The sequence below is a fragment of the Acomys minous genome, assembly GCF_964271855.1.
Source record: "Acomys minous genome assembly, chromosome: 14".
Classification (NCBI taxonomy): Eukaryota; Metazoa; Chordata; class Mammalia; order Rodentia; family Muridae; genus Acomys; species Acomys minous.
The window spans coordinates 59462981-59485150 of record NC_140496.1 but is presented as its reverse complement, the minus strand read 5'-3'; the positions used below and the strand labels follow the sequence as shown (position 1 = coordinate 59485150).

The 22170-nt window shown below is 49.5% G+C and overlaps 1 protein-coding gene across 3 annotated transcripts in view; it reads left to right on the top strand.

The window, feature by feature from the left end:
• Positions 1–9964: 9964 nt before the first annotated feature.
• Positions 9965–22170, top strand: part of VANGL1 (VANGL planar cell polarity protein 1) — a 47642-nt gene continuing 35436 nt past the window's right edge. The window contains exons 1-2 of one of the 3 annotated variants that reach the window (XM_084756189.1): positions 9965–10183; positions 17863–18045. In XM_084756189.1, coding sequence (XP_084612315.1) covers positions 17975–18045 — 71 coding nt within the window. In that variant the 5' untranslated portion in view covers positions 9965–10183; positions 17863–17974. Of the gene's footprint in view, positions 10184–10727; positions 10817–10863; positions 11004–17862; positions 18046–22170 lie in introns of those variants that run through there. The other 2 variants (XM_084756191.1, XM_084756190.1) reach the window with 2 other exon arrangements.

Genomic DNA, 22170 nt, shown 5'->3' with positions numbered 1-22170 from the left:
CAGCCAATACCTGCACGGAATTGGTTGGGTGGAATGCCCAAGGGAGCCCTGGAGACCCCAAGGCAATCCTTCCCATCAGCCCTCTCACCTGACATTCTCCTCTGCAGATTCTAGTCTCCTTGAGCCCTGGCCCTGCCTCCTCAGCTAAGGGAAAGCGCCAGGCTGTTCTGTTTCCCCATTCCTGCATCAGCCAGAGCGCTAGTCCAATGGTTCTCAACCTGTGGGTCATGACCCCTTTGGGTATCTGAAAGATTTTTTTCACAGTGGTCACCCAAGACCATCAGAAAACACAGATATTTGTATTATGATTATATTTATATTATGATTCATAATAGTAATGAGATTACAGTTATGAGACAGCAACAAAAAAAGTTTATGATTGGGAGTCACCACAAGATGTATTAAGAGGATACATAAGAAGGGACAGTATTAAACGGTCACATCATTAGGAGAGTTGAGGACTGCTGCTCTAGCTGAAAACTGGAGCAGTGGCTGAGGCTGCCTGTTTGCTTCCTGACTCTCGGAGATCACTGTCTGCTCTCGTCTCCCGCCTGATTTCTTGGTTCCTGTTGGGCAGTAATGCTTGTCTTGGGAAACGTGCCTAAGAGGCTTTGTTGTGGTTCCCGTGGGAGGAGAACCAGTGGGGACAGGACAGGATCGGCTAGTTTGAATAATTTCAGCACCAGGGCTGTCTCTGCTTGTCTGGCACCTGGCCCTGAGGTGCTCACCATAGACTGCAGAGGTCCAGAGTGTATGCGCTCCAGAGGAAACTGACTAAGGAGGCAGAGAGCCACAGAAGCCGGGACATCAGAAATACAGAAACTACAGAGGCGTGATTAGGGGCTAGAGAGATGGCTCGACAGTTAAGAGCGCTCGCTGCTCTTGCGGAGGACCTGAGTTTGGTTCCCGGCCCCCACATGACAATTTTTAATGACCTAGAACTCCAGTTCCAGGGCTTTTGAGGACCCCTCAGCATTCGTGGTCAACAGGCATGCATGTAATGCACAAACACACGTGCAGACAAAACCGCTTAAAAAGAGGGAGAGGAGGATTAATGCTAACCTTGTTTGCTCAGGCATCTGTGCTATCCGCTGTGTCCAGATTTTGCCTACCTCACCTGCAGTTCTCTAACAAACCATCTGTGACTTGGGCTTAGGGGAAAGGATGGGTCTGCTGGGGGCAGGAAGCCAAGGCCTTTCTTCCAGACCTGAATCTGCTGTGCAGCAGGAGTCTGAGCTAGTAGTTCCAGAGGTTGGCTGCACCCTTGGAAAATAATGCCAAATCATTAGCTTAACACCACATATGGTCAGTTATTGAAGTTTTTTTCCCCTCATAAATAGTTAGCGGGTCACTGATGCTATCACAGGTTAAGAATGAGCATTAAAGAAAACATTCTCACATCCCAGAGAATATCCTGAGCCCAGCTCAGCACTGTCCATGGTTGGCCTATGAGCATAGCCTTCTGCACTACCCAGGCAATTGGAATCATTTTGAGAACACCTAGCATCCGCAAAGCTTGTGCACTGGTGGGTGTCTTTACTGGGCCCTCTGCCGTGGGCTTGGTTCATATTCTTTTCACTGATAACCAAGCTGGCCAAGCTCAGGGTTTGGTGATTGGCCTGGAGGGATCCAGCTTCTGAGATCACAGATCTCTACACATCATATTCTCTCCCTGGGCCTGAGAGCCTATTGGCCTGCCTGGCCTTGCAGAGAATCATAGAAGCATCCAAAGCCCCTGCCTTTCTGTGGAGTCAGTATATTTGGTCCACAGATCATGCCTGTTTAGGCACCCATGGACCCAGTGACTTCACATGAAGTGTATACTCGTCCTCAGACTACACACTGTCAACTTGGTGGAATTTAAAATAACCATGGGAACACATCTCTGGGTGTGTCTATAAGAGTAACTCTGGAAGATTTACCTGAAGGAGGGCAATCCATCACTAATGGGGTGGACACCATTGGCGGGGCGGAGTACTGAACTGATACAAAGGAAACAGGGCACCGTTGTTCATCTCGCTCCACTTCCTGGCTATGACAGAAATGTGATCAGCTGCCACCGTGATGGACTGCGCCCTCAATCTACGAACCAAGATAAACTCTTTTTGTCCTTAAGTTGTTTTTAATCACATTATTTTGTCACAGCAATGAGGAAATGGCTAAAGTGTCGGGGCAGAGAAGCAGCTCAGTGGTAGGGCAGCTGTCCCTGGTTCAGGGTCCAGCATGGAAGAAAGAAATCCTTAGACATGAAAGGGACCATATAGCGTACTGTGTTGGGGGAAGGGGTGTCCCAGGTCTGCAACTGATTCATATGGTTTGCTAAAATTGGCAGGGGGAGGGGGGCGGCGCAGTTACATTTCTCTGTGACTTCCATCTCAATGACCATCAGATCCTCAAAGGGAAGTGTTTAGACACGCCTCCCCTCTGGCCTGACGTCACCTCTCAGCTTCCTTGGTTCTGTTAGCACTTTGTCTCCTACTATATCCAGAACGCTGAGCCGCTCCCCACTATCACGTGACCCTGGTCATCTCACCTTTGTCTGCTCCTATGCTCTTTATCACAAGACCACTTTGTCTCTTAGCATTATCTCTTCTTTCCTACACTTTAACCTCTCTGAATTCACTTCTCCCTGGCCTACAAAGGTTTCAGAGCATCCTGTAATGCAGCAAAACAGTGATGACACCTGCGTCACCCCTGCACACCTCTGTCTTATCTCTCTGTTTCACATGTCTGATATTTCTCCACTCACCTCTCTGCTACTTGGTGTTCTTGACTCCCCTCCTTACTGCATGGAAAATTGCAATGACTGTTGCAAAATTATGTCCATTATCAGTAGATTATGCCTCTAAATTTCTTTAGATTTGTTAATTTTATGAGTTTTTGCCTGCACACCCTGTGCATTCCTGGTGCCTGTGGAGGTCAGAAGGGGGTGGGGAACTGGAGTTATTGATGGGTGTCAGCCACTCTGTGGGTGCTGGGAATCGAACTCTGGTCCTTTGCAAGAATATTGAGTGCTCTTAATTGCTGAGCCATCCTTCCAACCCCTCTTCATGACTTTTAAACTCATTACTATATGGATTAAAAAGGAGGACTCTGAAGGCTGGCTTAGTGGTTAAGAGCTACTGCTATTGAAGAAGACCAGAGTTTGGTTCTCAGCACCCACACTCCACAGATCATAACGGCTATAACTTCAGCAGCTGTCAGATTCCCTCTCTCTCTCTCTCTCTCTCTCTCTCTCTCTCTCTCTCTCTCTCTCTCACACACACACACACACACACACACACACACACACACACACACACGAGAGGGAAGGAGGGAGAGAGACAGACAGACAGACAGACAGACTGACTGACTGACTGAGACAGAGAGAGAAATTTGTGGTCAGTCAAGCCTGGCCCCAGCTGCTAGCCGCTGAGTCATCTCAGGTAAGTTATTTGGCCTTGCTGTATGTTTTCCCCTGTAGGGTGTTATCTATCTTAGAGTGATAAGTAACTTCAAAGGGAGGGAAGGGTTTATTTCACTTACACCCCCACATCATAGTCCATTATCAAAGAAAGTCAGGACAGGAAATTGAAGCACAGGCCCTGGAGGAACACTGCTCCCTGGCTTGCTCCTCCTGGCCTTCTCAGACTGCACTCTCACAGCACGCAGGACCACAGTGGGATGGCGTCTCCCACATCAGCCGTCAGTCAAGGAAATGCACCACAGGCTTGCCCACCGGCTAATCTAGTGGGGGCATCTTTTTCAACTGAGGCTCCCTCTTCTAAAAATGACACTAGCTTTTGTCAAGTTGACATAAAAACCAGCATCCCTTGAGCTCTGGTCTCTGTGTCTCTTCCTGGCCTGTGTCTACCCTCTCCCATGAATCTCAGACTCCTCAGATCCCCTTTGTGCAGCCTGGCACCTGCAGACAGCCGTTCTGCTTCAGCATTTAGCTTCTCCCTGTTCTCCTGTGCCACCACCATTATGTCAGGCCTTCACAATTCTGGCTTGTGGTCAGGCAGCAGCCTCCCTAGTGAACCGCACTGCTCCTGCTGGCCAGCAGCTTGCACTGCACTTGGCTGTGGGAGGCACTTTCCCTGTTACACTTCTCAGCCTTTGCCCAGCTCTACCTGCCTTGTTACATAACACACGCTTACCCTCCAGTCCAAGGTTAACAGCCAAGTGAAGTCATGCTGCCTCTGCAGGTGGAGCTGAGCCCTCAATCTCTGATTTCCCCTGCCTTTCACATCCTGTCCCTGGCCCCAGCTATAGCACTCTGCTTGTTTTTGTTTAGAGCAGTGGCTCTCAACCTGTGGCTCGTGACCCCTTGTATGCTCAATTTTCTTAACCAATATATTTTATTGACAACTTAGTGACCGAGCATATGTCACTTATAACCCGACTAACCAAAGCAATAGGAAATGAGGATTAATGGACACAATAACAAAACCGTAAGGATATCAGTTCCTAGGAACAATTCTCCTGGCACAATCTGCAGGATTTCTTCTGCTGGAATCTAGAACCTCAGCAGGAGCTGGAGCCCCGAAGCCTTCCCTTGAGAGGTTCTCTCTAGGAGCATCTTGAAGTGGAGCAATGAACAGCCAAAACTATCCCAAGTCTCCAAAAAGCCCCGCCTCCAGTTCTGGGCTCATTTACATATCTCCTCCCAGAGTCTGTTCACGGGATCTTTTCAGCTGGCAACAATCAAGCTCCCGCATGAGGTGGTTGGTCTTCTAGTGGATTAACCTCACCAGTTCTCTCACAAGACCATTCCAATTCCGCACTTGGGATCCTAAGAAACAGGTTTATCTCTCCTTCAACCCCTTGGAAGGTTAACCCACTATTTCACCTAAGACCATCGAAAGACAAAGGCGTTTGCATTACAATTTGTAACAGTAGCAAATTTACAGCTATGAAGCGGCAACAAAAATAATTTTATGATGGGGGGGGGTCACTACAACATAAGGAACTGTATTAAAAGGCTGAAGCATTAGGAATAAACACCATGAATACATAAGCTTTTGTCTGTCTTGTTGTGTCCTTAGCCTAGAATAGTGACTGGATTGTGGTAAATGCTTAACCAATTTTTGTTGAATAAATTATTGAATCATTGGTTGATGTGACACCACCAGACTTATATCCACAGTAACTTGCCCTAAATATGTACACTTCTCCAGTTCCCATGAATTTATGGTTCTGATAAAACTAATTAGTTGAAAACATCCTAAAAGCATTTAACATGCCAGGCCTACCAAATAGCATAGCTTAGCCTACCTTACCTTAAATCTGAAAACAAAGCATTGATTATAAGGCCTGTTTTATAATTCAGTGTTGACTATGTCATGTAACTTATTGGACACGTACTTTGAGAAAGCATTGGCAGTGTAATGTACTTCATTTGTGCCATTTACCTTCCTGGTCATGTGGTTGACCTGGACTTATGGCTCCTCGTGGCTGCATGCATATTGCTAGTCAGAGAAAAGGCCAATACTCAGGCTGCAAAGCCAGATTTCTATTGGACGGGTATTGCTTCTGTAGCACTGTAAAGTTGAAACATCTCCCCACCCCCACCCCCGCTCCCCCATCACTGTATGCTTGTGTGTATTTGGTATACATGTATGCATGTATGTGTGCATGTGAGCACACACACGTGTGTTTGTGTGTGTGTGTGTGTGTGTGTGTGTGTGTGTGTGTGTGTGTGTGTAGACCAGTGGAAGATGTCTGCTTTCTTCCTCCATGGCTTTCAGCTTTATTTTTGGAGACAAGCTCTCTCACTGAACCTAGAGGTCATTTACTGGAGAAAATTAAGCCCCTGCCCCAGATCTTTCCAGGAATCCTCCTTTCTCAGCCTCTTCAGCACTAAGGTGACAGGCTTAGGCCCCTGCCATTATGTGGGTGTCAAGGATCTGAACTCAGGTCCTCACTTCACTGACTGAGCCATCTGCCCAGAATGAAAACTCCTAGGTAGAGCCATTGGAACTCAGAAACTTGCACTTATTCTTGGATTAATGAATGCTTTTTTTTAAAATCACATAGCTAGCTTGTTTTTAAAAGCTCAGACACTAATATAGCATTCTGTACTAATGTTCCCTACTTCCTGATCCAAGCGCTGCTTTTGAATTTCCTAGAGCTTGACATAACTCTTCAACTTCACCTTGCCTACTTCCTGCCCTTGCTTGCATCCCTGGTGAAGTCCCTCCATACCTACGCCCACAGTCAGACACACAACTGCAATGTGCTCAGCACTAGAGAGAGTCTTCCCTTTTCCCAGACATTACCTTCCACCTGGGACTATTCTCCTTCTCTTGTCCCTCCCTTGGGACCTTCTCGGGCCATCCAGGCTCATCATCAGCATGATCAACAACAAAAAGATGGCAAACGTGTGTGGATCTTATATAAATTTTACGTTAAATGGTCCTTTAAATGATCAGCTCCTTTAACCAATTTAAACGTTTTGGATGTAAACCTTTCTATTGTTTGCGTTGCATCTTCCCCACTTTCTTAAATAGCACAGAGAGCATCTTTCTAGACATTTACCGAGCAGGCTCATCATTATGTGCACTAGCGATTGCCCTGGGGTGTGGTCTTGAGCCAGGAAGAATACTTAGTAAAGTGAGCATAGGGACTTCACAGTCCTTACAATGAGCCGTTTTACACTCCCAGGGGCTCCTCTGACTCTCACCGTGGGTAGTCCCTAAGTGTGGGCTGCACAGTCTCCTATTTGTAAGTCTGTCCTCTTTTAAGCTGGGATGTATGAGGCTGGAGTGATGCCTCGGCAGCTAAGAACATTTGTTATTGCAAAGGACCAGGCGTTGTTTTATAGCACATGCATGGTGGCTCACAATAGTCTATAATTAGAAGCAAGCAAGCAAGCAAGCAAGCAAACAAGCAAACTGGGATGCACATGAGTTTTTCTATCAGAGATGTTTCCCATTTAACTACTGTTTTTGTTTTGTTTTGTTTATTAGCTTCAGGGCTCTGGCGGTGGGGTAGGTGACTTCTAGAAAAGCGTTCCTTCAGCACAGTTAGCATGTGTACCATCATCTGTCAATGTTACTTAACTTCAGGTGTGGATATCATTACTTTTCAATCAACTGTTCCTGCTCAACCTATTAACTTCTCAAGAGGAAGAAGTCATGGTAGATGTACACTCTTTCGATTGGGGCTGGAGAGAAGGCTCACTGGTTAAGAGCTCATGCACACTGCTCTTGCTAGGGACCAGAGTTAGTTACCCAGCAGCCATGTTGGGTGGGAAACTCACCACTACCTGTAACTCCAGCTCCAAGGAATCTAACACCCCCTTCTGGACTCCTCTGGCACCTGCCTACAACCCCACCCCAGACCAAGCCACCACACAGAAACACACACACACACACACACACACACACACACACACTTTAAAAAAATAAATTTCCAAAATAATAATTGTTAAGTACACACTGTGGGAAGATCTGTGATGGGCATGGGTGGGGACTGAGTGTGGTGGCACACATGCCTGTAATCTCAGCACACAGGAGGTGAAGAACGCAAGATCAAGAGTTCAAGGTCAGTCTGGGCTACATGAGACCCTGTCTCCAAAAAATAAACCAATTAAAAAAAAAAAGCCCAGAGTGCTTTGGAAGTGGTAACAGGTAAGAGACTGCATTCCAGTTGGGAGAACTAGAGAAAGCTTTCCGTAGCCAGGGGAATTGAGCTGACATTATGTAAATTTCTTCTGGAATTAAAGCATTCCGTCCTCCAGGAAAGCTTTTTGTGCAGCAAGGTACACAATTCGAAGTAGCTTCAGGAAGTCCCTGAAACCAACCAGATCCACTAAGCCCCTCCCTGCCAGAGTAAGCAAGAAAAGCTGAGCCTCCTCCTGAGAGGAAGAGAGCCAAGCTACAAAGAAAATGCTGAGACCAGGCCAGGAGCCCGGAAGCAGTGTAAATCAGCTGCGCAGCCTGAAAGGGGTTTAGACCAACTGAGGCACCTGAAAAGAACACCATCCAGTCTGTTGAGCTGCCTGCAGGCTGTGCAGTGAGCTCCAGGCTCCCACCGTTGTGAGCTGTCACCCACGCTTGGGTAGGCTTTGGTGATGCCACTGCCTTTGTGTCATTTCTGCTCCTGTATGGAACCCCTCACCCATACTCAGCTAAGTAACTCCTATAAAACTCACTGGTTCACCAAGTTGGACTTTGGCGGTATCCGTACTTTGCTCTGTCATCATCAGGTTCCCCATCTGGGCTGAGTAGATGTGTGGATTGTATCTCCCCTAGGAAAAGTTTTGTCACACAACAGTTTGGGTCTTGGTAGCCAGGGGGGGAATCACTGCAGGTAGAGCATTACAAGCCTTGGGAAGATGAGAAGAAGGAAGAAAGGGCAGCATCCCTGGAAGGTAGTTAGGCTGAGGTACTGAGGAGGAGAACACAGAGCTGCTTTTCCCCTATTCAGTTTGAAATAAACAGATTAGCAAGACAAAAGAGTGTAGCAGCTGGTGCCCACAGTGTCACCTTCATTATTGATGAAGGTGAGGCTGGGGGAGTGAAGGCCTAGGGCACTAAATGGCTCCTCCGACATAGGTAGCTCGCTCTAGTGCAGTGCTCTGTCACCCAATGTCTCAGTATCTTTAGCTGAACCCTTCACCTCTGAAACTCGGGTTTATTGGGGGGGGGGGGGTAAAAACAAATAGCAAATGGCACTTCAAGATGAGTTTATTCTTTCACCCCCTCAAAAACATTGCAGCATAAGGTCTTTCAACCTAATCACCTACAGCAAGGTGGAATTACATCCCATAAGGATTCACTGTGGGTCTTCCTACGACAGAGGCCTCCTCAGGAACGTCACGCCTGAACTGGGAGGCCTTGGCCTGCTTTAATTTTGAAGGTTCTTAAACGGTAAGAAGAATGAGACCATTTTCTGAGTTCTAGACACCTATCTTAGCAGCTTCTCACGCCGCACAGGCAGCTGGCACGGCCTCGGGAGTCTAGCTCTGCCCTCTAGAGTCATTTCGAGGCTGTGGTTCAGGCAGGCGAAAGACTGGGGAAGTCAGTCAGCAACGTTGACTGTCTGGGTGTACTTGGAAGACAGTGGCGTGGATGGTGGAGCATACGGACTATAGAAGAAGAGGAAAATGTGCGGTGAGGGGGTGAGGGCTTCTTGAGGCTACAGGTTCCTAAACAAGGCCACTTCAGAAAGAGTCTGAGTTTTCCAAGCCAAGTCACTCCCAGCATTCCTGCAGACAAACTGCAAACTCAGCACTTCCTGCTGTGCGCGCCTTCGCGGGAGCACTTTGTCATGGCAGCAGCAGATCTGTCATTCTGGGCACGGATTCTATTACAACCAAGAAAGAAGGGTACAGCTATTCAGAAAAACAGTTGCCCGCTGCTCAGCTTTCTATAATTCTCACTACAACCCTTCAAGGTCAACATTAGAGTCTTCACCACTGTCCAGACAGGGAAACAGAGCTCAGCGAGGGAAGCGGTCTTAATCAGCCTGGAACTTCTGGCTCCCTGCCTTCAGAGATGCGCTCTTCTGGCAGTTTCCAGTAGACCAGGAGAGCTGGGGCAAGTCTGCTCTGGTAGAAGAGGAGCAGGGAGAAGCTACAGTCGGGGTGTGGGCGCTGGTAGTAATTGGTTGGGTCATCTCTTGGGCTGCATTGGAGTTTTAGTGTGAATGTTATGTGCGCTGAAATATGTATGAGTGGGGGGAGGGGTGGAAATTGGTTCTTGAGCCATGTGGATATGCGGGTTGAAGTTTTAATGACGGCAACGAGAGGGCTTAGGTTTTATGCACAATTATAAGTGTGTGCATTCGCGCGCCCGTGGGGTTATGTTGGGGTGCTGGGTGGGGAGACATCAACCCCTGGGTCATGTGTTCAGGATGCGATTTGCTGGACTGTGTGCACATGGAAGGAAGGAGGGCATCAGTCCGGACCAAGCCCTGTTTGTCTGTGAGTGGGACCTGGAAGGCCCGCTCCGCCCTCCGCTGCAGGTGGGCCGGGCCGGCCGCGAGGCCCGCAGCGCTCGCAGCTCTTGGCTGGCGGCCCCGCCGGGCTAGCAGGGCTGGGCTGGGGCTGCGGGGCGGCGCCGGGACAGGAAGCGGAAAGCAGCAGAGAGCAGCGGCCGCGGCGGGGCTGTGCCTCCACTGCAGCCCAGCGCAGGCCGCGGAGCCGGGGCGCTGCAGCCGAGAGCGCGGGCGTGGAGCGCGGCGGGCTGGCGCCGGGGTGAGTCCCGGGAGAGGCGGGCGCGGCGCAGCGGCCGGGAACTGATCTGGGAAGGAGGGAGGTCAGGCCCAACTGCTCAAGTCCTTGAGCCTCAGCACTCTGATTGCGGTTCGGGGCCTCGGGCCGGGAGCCCCCTGGGCCCCTCTGGGTCTTGCTTCCCGGGATCCTGTCCCTTCCATCCCTGCACGGGGCTCTTCGGCTGGATCCCACCCATCCCATTGCTCCGAGTCCCAGGGCTGCTAGGGTTACCTCGGCCGCCCCGTTTGCCCTGGCTGGCCTTTGGAGTGCGCCCCTGGATGCATGTGCAGCGGCGGCGGCCGGGGAATGACGGCGTGTCGGAGGGAGCAGTGGCGCAGGGCAGGACGCGATCGGGGTCCCCTCCAGGGCCTGGGGTCACCTGGCCAGTCTTAGGGCACCCGGACGAAGCTGGCTTGTGTTTCTCCTTTTGCTTACAAAACCGCAGCCTTGGAGGCCTGGGGGGCGCGGCCCGTTGCGCATCGCGGAGCGCAACAGGCAGGTAGGAGTTTACTTTCAAAAGCGCCGGGGCGGAGCAGAGGCGTGCAGCCAGTCCCAGCCTGAGGAGGAGTCCCTGTCGAGGGCAACCTCGCCTCTCCCGGGCAGCCTTTGCCATCGGTAGGACCTTATTTCATCCCGCAGCCATTGAACTGCCCCCTCGCAATGCGCCCAGAGAAGTGTGAAGCTTTGTAAAAATTTAAAAGCATCGGTGGTGGGAGCAGGGGTGGTGGGGCGGAGCTGCAGCCTGGCGGCTGGGTAACGAGCAGGGGAGATTTGGAGCCGGTGTGATGCCCAGACAGCGAAGGTGAGCTCCTTCAGAAGTTCATAGAGAGACATCATGGCTCTTTATCCGGATGGTTGTGTGGTTGGTGCGAGCGTTTTGTAAAAACCCTTTTGAGGGGTCTGTGGTCAGGATACATGCGTTCTAACAGGCTAATTCCAAAAAGCTAGCAAGCTGTAAAAACTAGTGTTTCCACTGACATGTTTATACGTTTTACAGGGTTTGCAGAAAAAATATTATAAGTTGTGTCACCAATCAGCAATACTAATTAGCCTTCTTCCAGTGGGCGTGTTGACTGTACAACTCCTAGGCTCTGTAAGTGAGACAGCCAAAACTGTCTGAACCCAGGGAGGCATAATTAGCCATTTTATGTAACCACTAATTAGAGTTTTTAGAATTGAATTAAATCAGTGTGATATAGTTGGGGCTTTGATGTGTGGGAGGAAACTGTTTTATTCTACATTTCAAAGAACTATCCAGGAGCATTTAGCATTTCCAAAGGTTGGTGACTCCCAGTATGGTTAGCCAAAACACCCAGTGTGAAATTTTCAGAGTTTGCAGTGCTGACAGTGTGACTTGGTGGCAACTTAATTTGTAAGTAAAATGAGAGAATTGTGAGAGTGTCATATTTTTGAGACTGCCTGCCAAGTCTCGTTTTTTTTTTATTGTCTTATTTGTTGAGCAATAGGATGAAACCATACAGGAAATTGAAAAGTTTCCTTACCAAGCAACAATTTCGTGACATCGTCTGTTGAAGAATTAATGTGTTGAGTGTGGCAAGTATGCTTTAGTTTATGCCCCTAAAGACACACCCTGCTTTGCATCTGCTGTAGTTCGGGTTGAATGGGCCCTCGACATCCCCCTGAATAATCAGAGGTCTCCCTTGGACTGGAGGCTACTTGAGATGAATTTTCTTCCTCCTTAAAGCCCCCACCCCACCCCCACCCAAACACACTCCCTTCTACTGAGCCTGTGAGTAGGAGTTGAACTGCCGGATTCTTTGTGAGGTTATGTGTGGTTTGGAACAATTCACTACTGTTGCCTGCCGCTTCTCTATCTATGTAAACAAACAATTCTGGTAATTGCTACATAGCTTTTTCAACTTTCCGTGGCTCGCTGGTATCAGTCTCCTGAAGGTCAACCCCTTACCCGGGCACTCGCGCTTGCGCCTGTGTGACCTTGTTTCCTTAACTGTGCCATAACGTTCTATTTTGTCTCCCTTAAAGACTTGTTCCACAGATTGAGCTATTTCACGCAGGTGACTTCAGCCTTAACACGTAGCAAACACTCGATGGCAGACTGGACCTGCTATCAGAGTCCCTGCCGTACAGGGCACTGGACCTGGCACCGCGGGGTATATGGTGTGCATCAGATCTGTTTCTGAAGCTCCAAAACCTACTAGGGGGCAAGGCTTTGCTTGAAAAGAAATATTCATCACAGACACCGTAACTATTCACAGTGCATCAGCAATCTCTATCTATCTTCCAGGGATGTTCCAGGGGTGATTAATGACTCAAGCCAATAGCAGTTAGTCTGGGAATGTGAGTTCAGCTGATTGGTAAGCCAGTTGAAATAAGGCTGGGGTTTCCTTTCCAGGTGAACAGTGGCCTGTAGCCACACAATTCGAAGAGCTCTGTCTTTGGAAGGGGATCACTGGTGCCTGAGCCCTGCAGAGCCTCGCATCACAGACTTGGATAAGGTTTTATGATTTACAGGTTCGAGTTGAGCAAAGTGTCTAACAAGCTTTGTCACACCCCTCTGTGCCATTCTTCCTAACCCATGGCCCTCCAAGTAAACCTTCCCAGGCAGAGCCCCTTTAATTAATAGCCCAGGGTAGAGCTATTGATGTTTTTATAACTTCCTTTTCATAAAGGTTACCTTACATTTACCAGGTCATTAGCATAACCTGTTATTTTCCATACACACACATATATGTATATTCTGAGCACTGTTTTTCTTTCAAGTAGGGGTTGAATATTTTATAGGAGTAAATGTCTCTGTCTTTCACCTTGTTTTAGCACACTGTAAGATGCTGTCTCGGGAGTGTTCCCCTGGCTGGGTGGTCTGGTGTACTCTGGCCCAGACTGGAGCAGGCTGCTCTTGGGCACTGGAAGAAACAATGATGCTGGCCTTCCCCAGCACAGCTGGGCTATAGGTTCTGTTGCTGAGTAAGCTGCTCTGTGAACCAGCTTTGTTCTGATATCTTTGTTTTATCTACCCTCTGTAAGTTTCTTCTGTGGTGAAGACATACCTCTGTGTCCTGAGACTGGTTCAAGGCTTTTCATTCATTTGTTCGTTCATTCATTCATTCAGCAAATATTTATTAGGTGCCTCTTGTTTACCAGCAGCCAAGGAGACCATAAGGAACATGGTCCCTGCACCCCACGAGCCTCTTCAGGAGCCTGACACTCACTGGGCACACAATGAGTGCATGCCTTGAAAGAGCTGGAGAGAGGATCCAGGTGGTGGGCTGGCCAGGTGTGGGCTGGAGGGTCGGCAAGGTCTCTTTAAAGAAGTATATTTAAACTGAGAGAAATTAGCCAAACTGGCACACGTGGCAAGAGTGAGTGAGTCCCAGCAGATAAACTGAGTTCAGCTCAGCTCCTGAGGCTGGGAAGAACCAGGATCCAGAGGGATTGAAACAGCTGGTAAGACTGTTTGTTGATTAAATCAAGAGTCTGTGTTTTAAAGTTCAGGGGACACTACAGGAGGATTTGAGGCAAGGAGGTTAGGTCAGCCTGGCTGCTGGCTGAGCCTGGATTAAACACAATACAGGTCCTGTCAGGGGTCGGTATGACAGGCCGTTGCAGGTCCCAGGGTTTCCTATGTACACCCCTACCTGCCTGTGACCCATTCTGGCCACAGCAACCGCCCGTTAGCTTGCTACCCAGGGAAACTAATTTCCTTTCCTTACTTTATTGTCTCTGTTGATAAAGGCGTCCCTCCTGGCCTTGTCTCGAGTGCTGTTAATTCCTTGGTGTGCACATCCTTACAGAGATAAGCATCAGGATTATGTGTCTTTATTAACTCAAGGGAGCCCTTACCTGAGGTCAAGCCCTTTCTGGAAGGAGTTCACTCTGTCTTTTATTAGTTTACTTCCTGACTCCTCACTTAGATCTTAGATGATGCAAGAGTTGGTAACCATGGTGAAAGCAGAGCGACTTAGCAGGACCAGGCTCTGTGTGGGCCCGGGGCAGGTGAGGAAACTTGGAGATGCTCTCTAGGTTAGCTTTCCGATGCTGTGAGCTGGGAGCAGACGGGGAAAACCTGAGGACAGGCAGAGCTTGGTGGCAGTGGGATGCATGGATGAATGGGAGAGCGTGTTGAGAACATCACAGAGCGGGTCCATCTATCTACCAGACAGGATGGCAGCATCACTGGCAGAGGGTATTGGAAAGACTAAGCCGAGACTTAAGAGAGAGGCTGTGGGCTAGAGCTGACTGACTGGGAGAGCAGCATTGGGCTTTACTTTCTAGGAAGTGTTTAGATCCTGTTATGCTCATAATATTTCGGGGAGGGGGCCATGGCTCCTGACTCTGAGGGGTTTATCCCTAGAGATGGAGAAGAAGAAGGGGGTGTGCCCTGAGTGTTAAAGGATGACCTGGTAGGGGGAGGGAGGGGGGAGGGTTAGAGGAGAAGCTAGAAACTAGACATCTGCAAAACTTAACGCGCGGGTGGGAGGGAGGCAGGGGACGGGCAGGTATTGTGCCCCTGTTGATGCCGTCTCCCTAGTATTGCTGAGCAGGGTCTGGTGGCTACGCATTAAACATGGAGGTACATCGATGGAGGGAGAAGGATGGAGGATTTAGTGGCAGTAGAGAGGGAGGGAAGGATCACATACACAGCTCCCTCTCCCCCCCCCCCCACTCGCCCCAGTTGGTGAGTATAGGCTGGAACTGTGGGATAGAACCTAGGGAGGAGAGAGTTGGTAGAGTTAGGGAAAGGCTTTCCCCAGAGGCCTGTTCGGAGCTGTGCTTTCCACTGAGGGACATGCCTGGAGTTGCCTTAAGGGACGGACGGTGCCCATTTTGATGAGGACAAAGAATGATGACCTTCAGCCGAGGCCGAAAGGAAGGAAACTTGGGTTTTCACCTCAGGAGCCTTGCTTAGTCCTCACACTAACCTGGGGAAGGGATTGGGTTCAGGGCACTTGGGTGTGGGACAGAGCAGAAGCACCTGCCCCTGAGGTGTAACCTACAGGAAGTACAAAAACAGACTCAGCTGTAGTGTGCTGGGTTGGAGCTCAGATACCCTTTAATAGTTGGTGTAAAATCAGAAGTTAGCGTGGAATAGAGAGCCAGGAGTTCTAGGCTGGAAGGCAGAAACAAGCGCCGGGATGAGAGGGGTTAATTGGGAATCCAGAGAAAGATGGTCAGTGTTCTGAAGAAGGCGCCACAGGTCAACACAGAGCCATGCTAGCGGCTGTCAGGGAGAGATTGTTTTATGCTGGGCTCCGCATCCTGCCTGTACCTCCCAAGGTTGGTGGTCTGCCAGGCAGAAGGCCAGTGAGAAAGGAGCCCAGCCCAGAGCAGAAAGGAAGGGAGACCTCAGCGTGCAGGAAGCTCACTGAATGGCGGTGAAAACCCTGGGAGACGGGAGGAGGAGCAAAGACTGGACCCGCCTAGCCCAGGGCTGAGCTAAGGTTTCACACTTGGTCTTTGCAGCTACCTTCTCCCCCTCAAGCGGGCTGCTTGATTTCCTTTTCCAGGGTGGAAAACCCACAGCCTCCAGGTTAAGCTGCCTTGTTTCCATGCCCAGTTGGTGAGTGAGCAGGTAGCTTGAGGGGCAGCCCCACTCTGCCCACAGCAGGCAAGCCTTAGGTGGGATGGCCTGGACGGACTCGCCACACAGCGGCTCTCCCAAGCTTTTTCTCTTGCTGAAAAAGACAAGACCCTGGAGTTTAGAACCCACCAAAGGGAGGTACTCAGGGCTCCCCCATTTTTACTTACCCTGATGCATCTGGTGCCCATGCTGGGAACTGTCACCACTGTCAGCTCATACAGGCATCACCACCCTCCTGACACCCTCCTTGACGCTCCCATTTTAATAGATGGGACTTCAAAGAGATTGCATCGCTTGACTGAGGTCCCACAGCCAGGAAGGAAGTCAAGTCTCTGTCTGTGTATAGCTTCCCCCCCCCCCACCCAGTGGGGGCTAGTCCATTGCTCCTGATTGACAAGTGAGCAGCCTGAGATTCTGGAAGGCAAGGGCGGGGTGGGGGGTGGGGGACACTAAGCTTGAGCTGGCCTCCAGGCTTTCCCATGGCCAGGCTTTAGCTCTTGGTGGCAGAAGGCTGCCCCCTAATATCCTGATATGGAGAAAGAGAACCAAGTGTTGGAGGAGGAATGCCACCAGCAGGGCCAGGGAAAGCAGCTCATCCTCTGTCAGAGCTCTATGGCAGAGTCTCCTGGCATCTTATAAATAAGGGTGGTAAATGGACGTATCTGTGTGGTGAGTAAGGCTTGGAGAAGAAGGGCAAGGGTGTGACTTTTGGATTTAACTATAAGTATATTTTTTTAATATGTGCTAATTTTGAGGGTGGCTGAACCATGTTTCCTATTATTTTGGTTTAGGGGACATTTTCATCATCCCCTTTTGATCACAATAGAGAGTGAAGAATGTCATTTTTCCCCCCTTGAAGAATTAGTACTCTAAGGTGAAATCATGAGTTGAGATCTCTAGGACAGGAAAGGTGACCCCTAGGCACAGGGTCTCTGTAGAAATAACTTTTACCCCCACCTTGGAATACGGCTCCTGGGCTCTGGGCCGGTGTAACCGTGCAGATGGGACTTCCAGGGCCAGTCAAGAGTGCCAGTTTGAAATTTCTCCCAGTTGTAGAGGCTGCTGAGGCCTGGAAGTTTGCAACTCTTCTGTTTTGCTTCAGGTTTATCTCATTGGCTCTGTTTGCAGTTTTAGGCTCGGGGACACCCGCAGGGTGGGGAACCCTGTTGGGCCTAGGCCACTCCTGGGAGGGGGGGTGTCCAGGAAGAGGCAGAACTTTAGACCTGATGATGCTCTCAGTTCTCAGAGTGAAGGGTTGAACGAGTGGATGCTCAGGAATGTGCTTCTAATATGTTTTTATTGCTGGGCAATATTTGAGGGCAGTGGGAAAGGACGGAGGGCCTTGCAACCCATAAATCACCTTGCCGATGTGCCCTTGTGGACCCTGCCCTCCCATAACTTATTTCACATCTTTGTAGCAGTTAGATGCAATCCAGTATCCCGCTCATTAAAATCTCCGTTCTTTATAATTGTCATTCTGTACAGATATGTGATATTCTCTTCAACTGCCTGAGTCATACTTCCCCCACAACCCCCCAGCTATTCCTTGGCTTGGGGAGGTGTTCACGCTACTTTTAGGTTTTTATTATCATAGGCAGCAAGGCAATCATGGTGGTTGTTGGTTTTTAATTAATCTAAGATAAATTTCTAGGAGTTTGGATTCTCAAAGAGACTAGGAAAAGAACCCTTTAATTGACTTTTGGAAATGATGGCCAAATTGCTGAATACATGATTTCCATGGGAGTTGTTTTTATAACTGACTGTTGGGGGTGGGGTACACATTTGTCTGGGGGTTGGTGCGAGAAGCAGTTCCTACAGCCAAAGCCGTGAGGGTAGGTAGTAAGGCTGTGTTCAGGAAATAAATGTCCCAAGTGCCCAGGATTCCCCCAAATCTTCTTCCTGCTGTTGTAATGGAGTCCAGCTTGCCAGGTACCCCCACTTGCCTCTTAGATACCCTCCCTTGAAGCTTGTTCCTGGGCGAGTGGCTCACTTGCCCCATATTCCATAGCAGGGACCCCAGAGGAGAGGTGCCCTTGTTGGTTTATCTTTGATTGCCTTTGAGGATTAATCTCTCTCTTTTTTTCTTTTCTCCTCTTTCCAGAGTCCCGTTGAAGAGTGGCGTCTCTGCCCCACAAAACTTTTGGAGCTAGTAGGTGAGACTGCACGTGGGAGAACAGTGCCTGCTCCTTCGTCAGAGGAAGCTCGCCATTGCTATGGATACCGAATCCACATATTCTGGATATTCCTACTACTCAAGCCATTCCAAAAAATCTCACAGGCAAGGGTATGTAAGTTATCAATCAGCCCACCCTTCTCAGTGGGAATGCCTGCAGGTCGGTAGGGCTTCCTGTTAGAGAGCCAGGTTGTCAATAGGCCCCCTGAAGGGCTGAGGATGCAGCCCGTTCTGTCTGCTGGTGCATGCGAAGCCAAGCTGTAAGGGTGGGTTGCCACGCTTGGGGAGTCAGCACTGCCAATTTACAGTTTATAGCCACCATTAGCATTGATGACCTTAATTTCTCACAATTGGGTTTAAATTAAAGTTTTCCCCTGCAGTGGAAATGTTTCTCAATTCTAAGTACTTCTTATAGACGTCAGTTCTCCTGGAGCTTTACCAATGCTGTCAATGAAAGTTAAAAAGCAGATGTTACTTTGTTGCTTCCCCCGAAGATGCTGACTCCCTGGCCATTAAGCATCTGCTCTGAGGCTGTCTCCAACACACACACACACACACACACACAGAGAGAGAGAGAGAGAGAGAGAGAGAGAGAGAGAGAGAGAGAGGAGAGAGAGGAGAGAGGAGAAGAGAGAGAGGTGTGATTGAGCTGGCATCTGATTTCTCTTTGAATGGTCTTCCAAGTGAGCAAACTCAGGCTTTGAAAACACTGTCCTCCTGAGTGGTGGGTGGGGCCAAATTCTCCTTCCTCTGCGGAATGGAGGGGCCTGTCTTGATACTCAGATGTGTGCACTCTTGACCTGCAGGATGCTTGCTGGGGGAGGGAGGGGTAAGTGGGCGCATGGGTGAATGAATGGATAAATGACAAAATGAGTGATACTGTACTGAGCAGGGCAAGAACGCTACAGGTGAGATGTCTCCCTCTCTGTGACATGGGACTAGGGACCCACATCCCTTCAAGAGCTGGTGGTGGAGGCGGGATGAAACACACCTGGAAAATGATTAACTTGGCTCACAGTAGGTGGTCTCTCGCTAGTGCCTGTGTTAATGGTATTTACAACCGGTCTTGGTATTTCAGTACCTTTGTTCAGAGCTAACAACTGACCCCAGCTCAGAGACCCAGCTGTGGCCACAGCTGCGTGCTCTGTGGAAGTGGTGACCATCCTGGAGTTTGCTTTGCTCAATAAGCAGATCACCATATAATCTGTGCCCAGAGTGAGATTTCAGAATAAGATGCATCCTGGGTGGTGGCCGTACCTGGGAAGAAGCCTGCACTCGTTTTCCAGGCGGGTCTGTGTGGCGTCTTCAGGAAAGGAGCTCTTGGAGGTGGGGAGTTAGCCACTTAAACTGTTTTTCTATACAAATTTGTATCTTGTAATTTTTTTTTCAAAAGTGAATGGAGGCCCCACAAAGGGGCAGGGGCCTTTAATCCTAGCACTTAGGGGACAGAGGCAAGCAGATATTTGTGAGTTGGAGGTAAATTGATCTGCATAGCAAGTAGAAAGTTCCAGGCCAGGCAGACAAGGCTACACAGTGAGATCCTGTCTTAAAAAAAAAAAAGTGAATGAAATAAAAGTATAAGGGAAAGCATTTCAAAGATAACACCCATGAGACTCCATTATTTTAAGGAAAAAGACTTCCGGGTGGGGTTTTTTTTTTTTAATTGCTTTATTTTCTAAACATTCCTGCATTGTTTGTATGCTGTGCTGGAGGCCAGCTGGCCTTTCCAGTGAGGACAGAAGGCACTCCGTGTGGGTGCGTGGGGGCAGGGGAGGAGAAAGCCTATGTGACAATCACTCTACAGCTCAGATCCTGCGAAGGCCCTGCTTTTAAAAATAATCACAGATTTCAATCAGTGGATGAAGTTAACAGATTTTTAAATAAAACAACAGAAACAGCTTCTCTCAAATACCTGCTCTTTGGATGTAAGTGGAAAAAGCAACTAATCCCAGCACTCGGGAGGCAGAGGCAGGTGGGTCTCTGTGAGTTCGAGGCCAGCCTGGTCTACAAAAGGAGTCCAGGACAGCCAAGGCTACACAGAGAAACCCTGTCTCGGAAAAAAACAAAAAAAACAAAAACCAAAACAACAACAACGAACTCCCCCCAGCTGGCTTGCTAGTGTCAGGCTTCGTCTTCCATACAGTATGGATAGGAATTTGGGGTTCCTTTGGGCCTTGGGGCTGAGTAAGAGAGGATGGCTTTCAGAATTTTGAATGGAGCCAGGCCTGGCTTCTTTAGTCTGCATGCCCACTAAGACTTGCAGTTGTCAAAGCCCATTGCTGCTCGCTGCTGCTTCCCTGGGCCTCCTGGGGACCCAGAAATGGATTCTCTAGTGCTGTTATGGGAACTGTAAGAGACTATAACTTTCAATTAAGATGACATGCAGAAAGCTTAGTTCTTTCTTCATCCCTTGTGGAAAGTACTTGGCAAATGTGCGTTGGAGCTGAGGCTTTTAATCAATTGATGAAGGACCGTTGCAGAGAGACTACCGGGAGGAGCGCTGTGCCGAGCTCCTGGCTGGCTCCTCGATGGTTGACCGGGGAGTATTGCTGAGTGTCCATTCCCCGAGTGGAGCCGAGTGAAGGGTTTCAGCTTAGGGCTGTGTGAGTTCACTCGGTGGATCTTTGAAGCTCTGTCCTCTGCTTCCTCTGCTGTTGCAGTGAGTTGTCTGAGGGAGGACCACAGAGGCCATAGGAACTCTGGGGCAAAGGCTGTGATCCATTCACACGGGTGCCATGGAATGCTCAGCCAAGGCAAGAAGAGTGTCCAACAGCGAAGGAGCCCTCCGCATGCCCGAGAGCCGGCTGCCACAGGCATTTCTTGTCCTGGGAGTGCCCTGTGACGGCTTCTCTGCTTCATGATTTGTAGAGCATTTAAATGGAAGAGTGGGAAAAGAAAGGGACCTGGTCTTGTGGTAATTTTAGTGCAGCTCCAACTCAGAAAGGAGTAATGAACTGCCTGATGACACTGATTGTCCTGGAGGACTGGCCACCGTCCAAGCCGGTTTTCTGACAAAAGAGGTCACTGATGCCTGCAGTCTCCAGAGAGAGAGAGAGAGAGAGAGAGAGAGAGAGAGAGAGAGAGAGAGAGAGAGAGAGAGAGAGTCCAGTTAGCTTTGTTGAGAGAGTGTACAGACTACAGCCAACCTCGTCTAACCTGTGGGTTCCCGATGTCAGCAGCTGCTGGAAGCATTAAGCATCACTTGGGGAGGAGTACCTGCAAGGTCCTCTCATGGTCACCTTCTCCCATGCCCACAACAGTCCTAGAATAGTGCGAGTTGGGAACTCTTTTTTAAACATGGCAAAACTGAGGCACGGGGTAGGGGTTGGGGGGGGGGTTGCCAGATATTGCCAGGCCAGCAGGATCCCTAGACAAGTTTCAGGCTCTGTTGGTCCTTCGGAAGGAAATGCCACCTTTAAAGGAAAATGTGACTGATGTGCTATAAAATGCATAGCTTGACAGGGGTGCCCTGGCAGTGGAGGATTCCAAGGCTTGAGCGCCTCTTTGTCCCGCCCCAGCAGGCCTCATGGTCCACAGGCGAGGGCAGGTAGTGAGTGGGCGGCGGCGGTGGAGGAGGAAAGGGAGGAGTAACCGGTGGGCTGGCTTTCCCCATTTAGAAACAGACAAGCAACAGAACAGGAGGAAACAGCCTTCCCAGGAAACACTGACTGTAAGTAGGGACAGTGTGGGAATCGCCCGCATTCCTGCTGGACTGGCAGGGAGTGGGGGGAGGGGGTGTTACGTTACAGCAGCTCCCCAGGGCTCAGCTAGCAAACTGCCTGACGACGACGACGACGACGACGACGACCACGATGGATGATGCATTTACCTGCACACATGGACGTTGCCTCTTGCATGCTGCCACTTGCTTTCCCCACCCTCTCAAGCGTGTGTGGGTATGGCGCACAGATACACTTGTCTTTGCATGGACAGACTTATCTTTATTCCTGTGGGCCAAGGAAGCAGGAAGACAGATTTAGAGATAAAGATACAGATTTCTGTGGGTGATGAGGCTGCCCAGAAAGAGCCCTAGGGCGATCCTCACCACGTTGGCAGTTAAATCTTGCTCATCTCCTGATGTTCCATTTATTGATTTATTAAACTGTTCATCCCCTCCCCCGCACCCCCCCCCCCCAGACTCTTACTTCTATACTCTTGGACACATCTTCATCTTTGGGGAACCCTCTCCTGGATAAGGGACATCCATAGATAGATAGATGTCCCATAAATTTATAG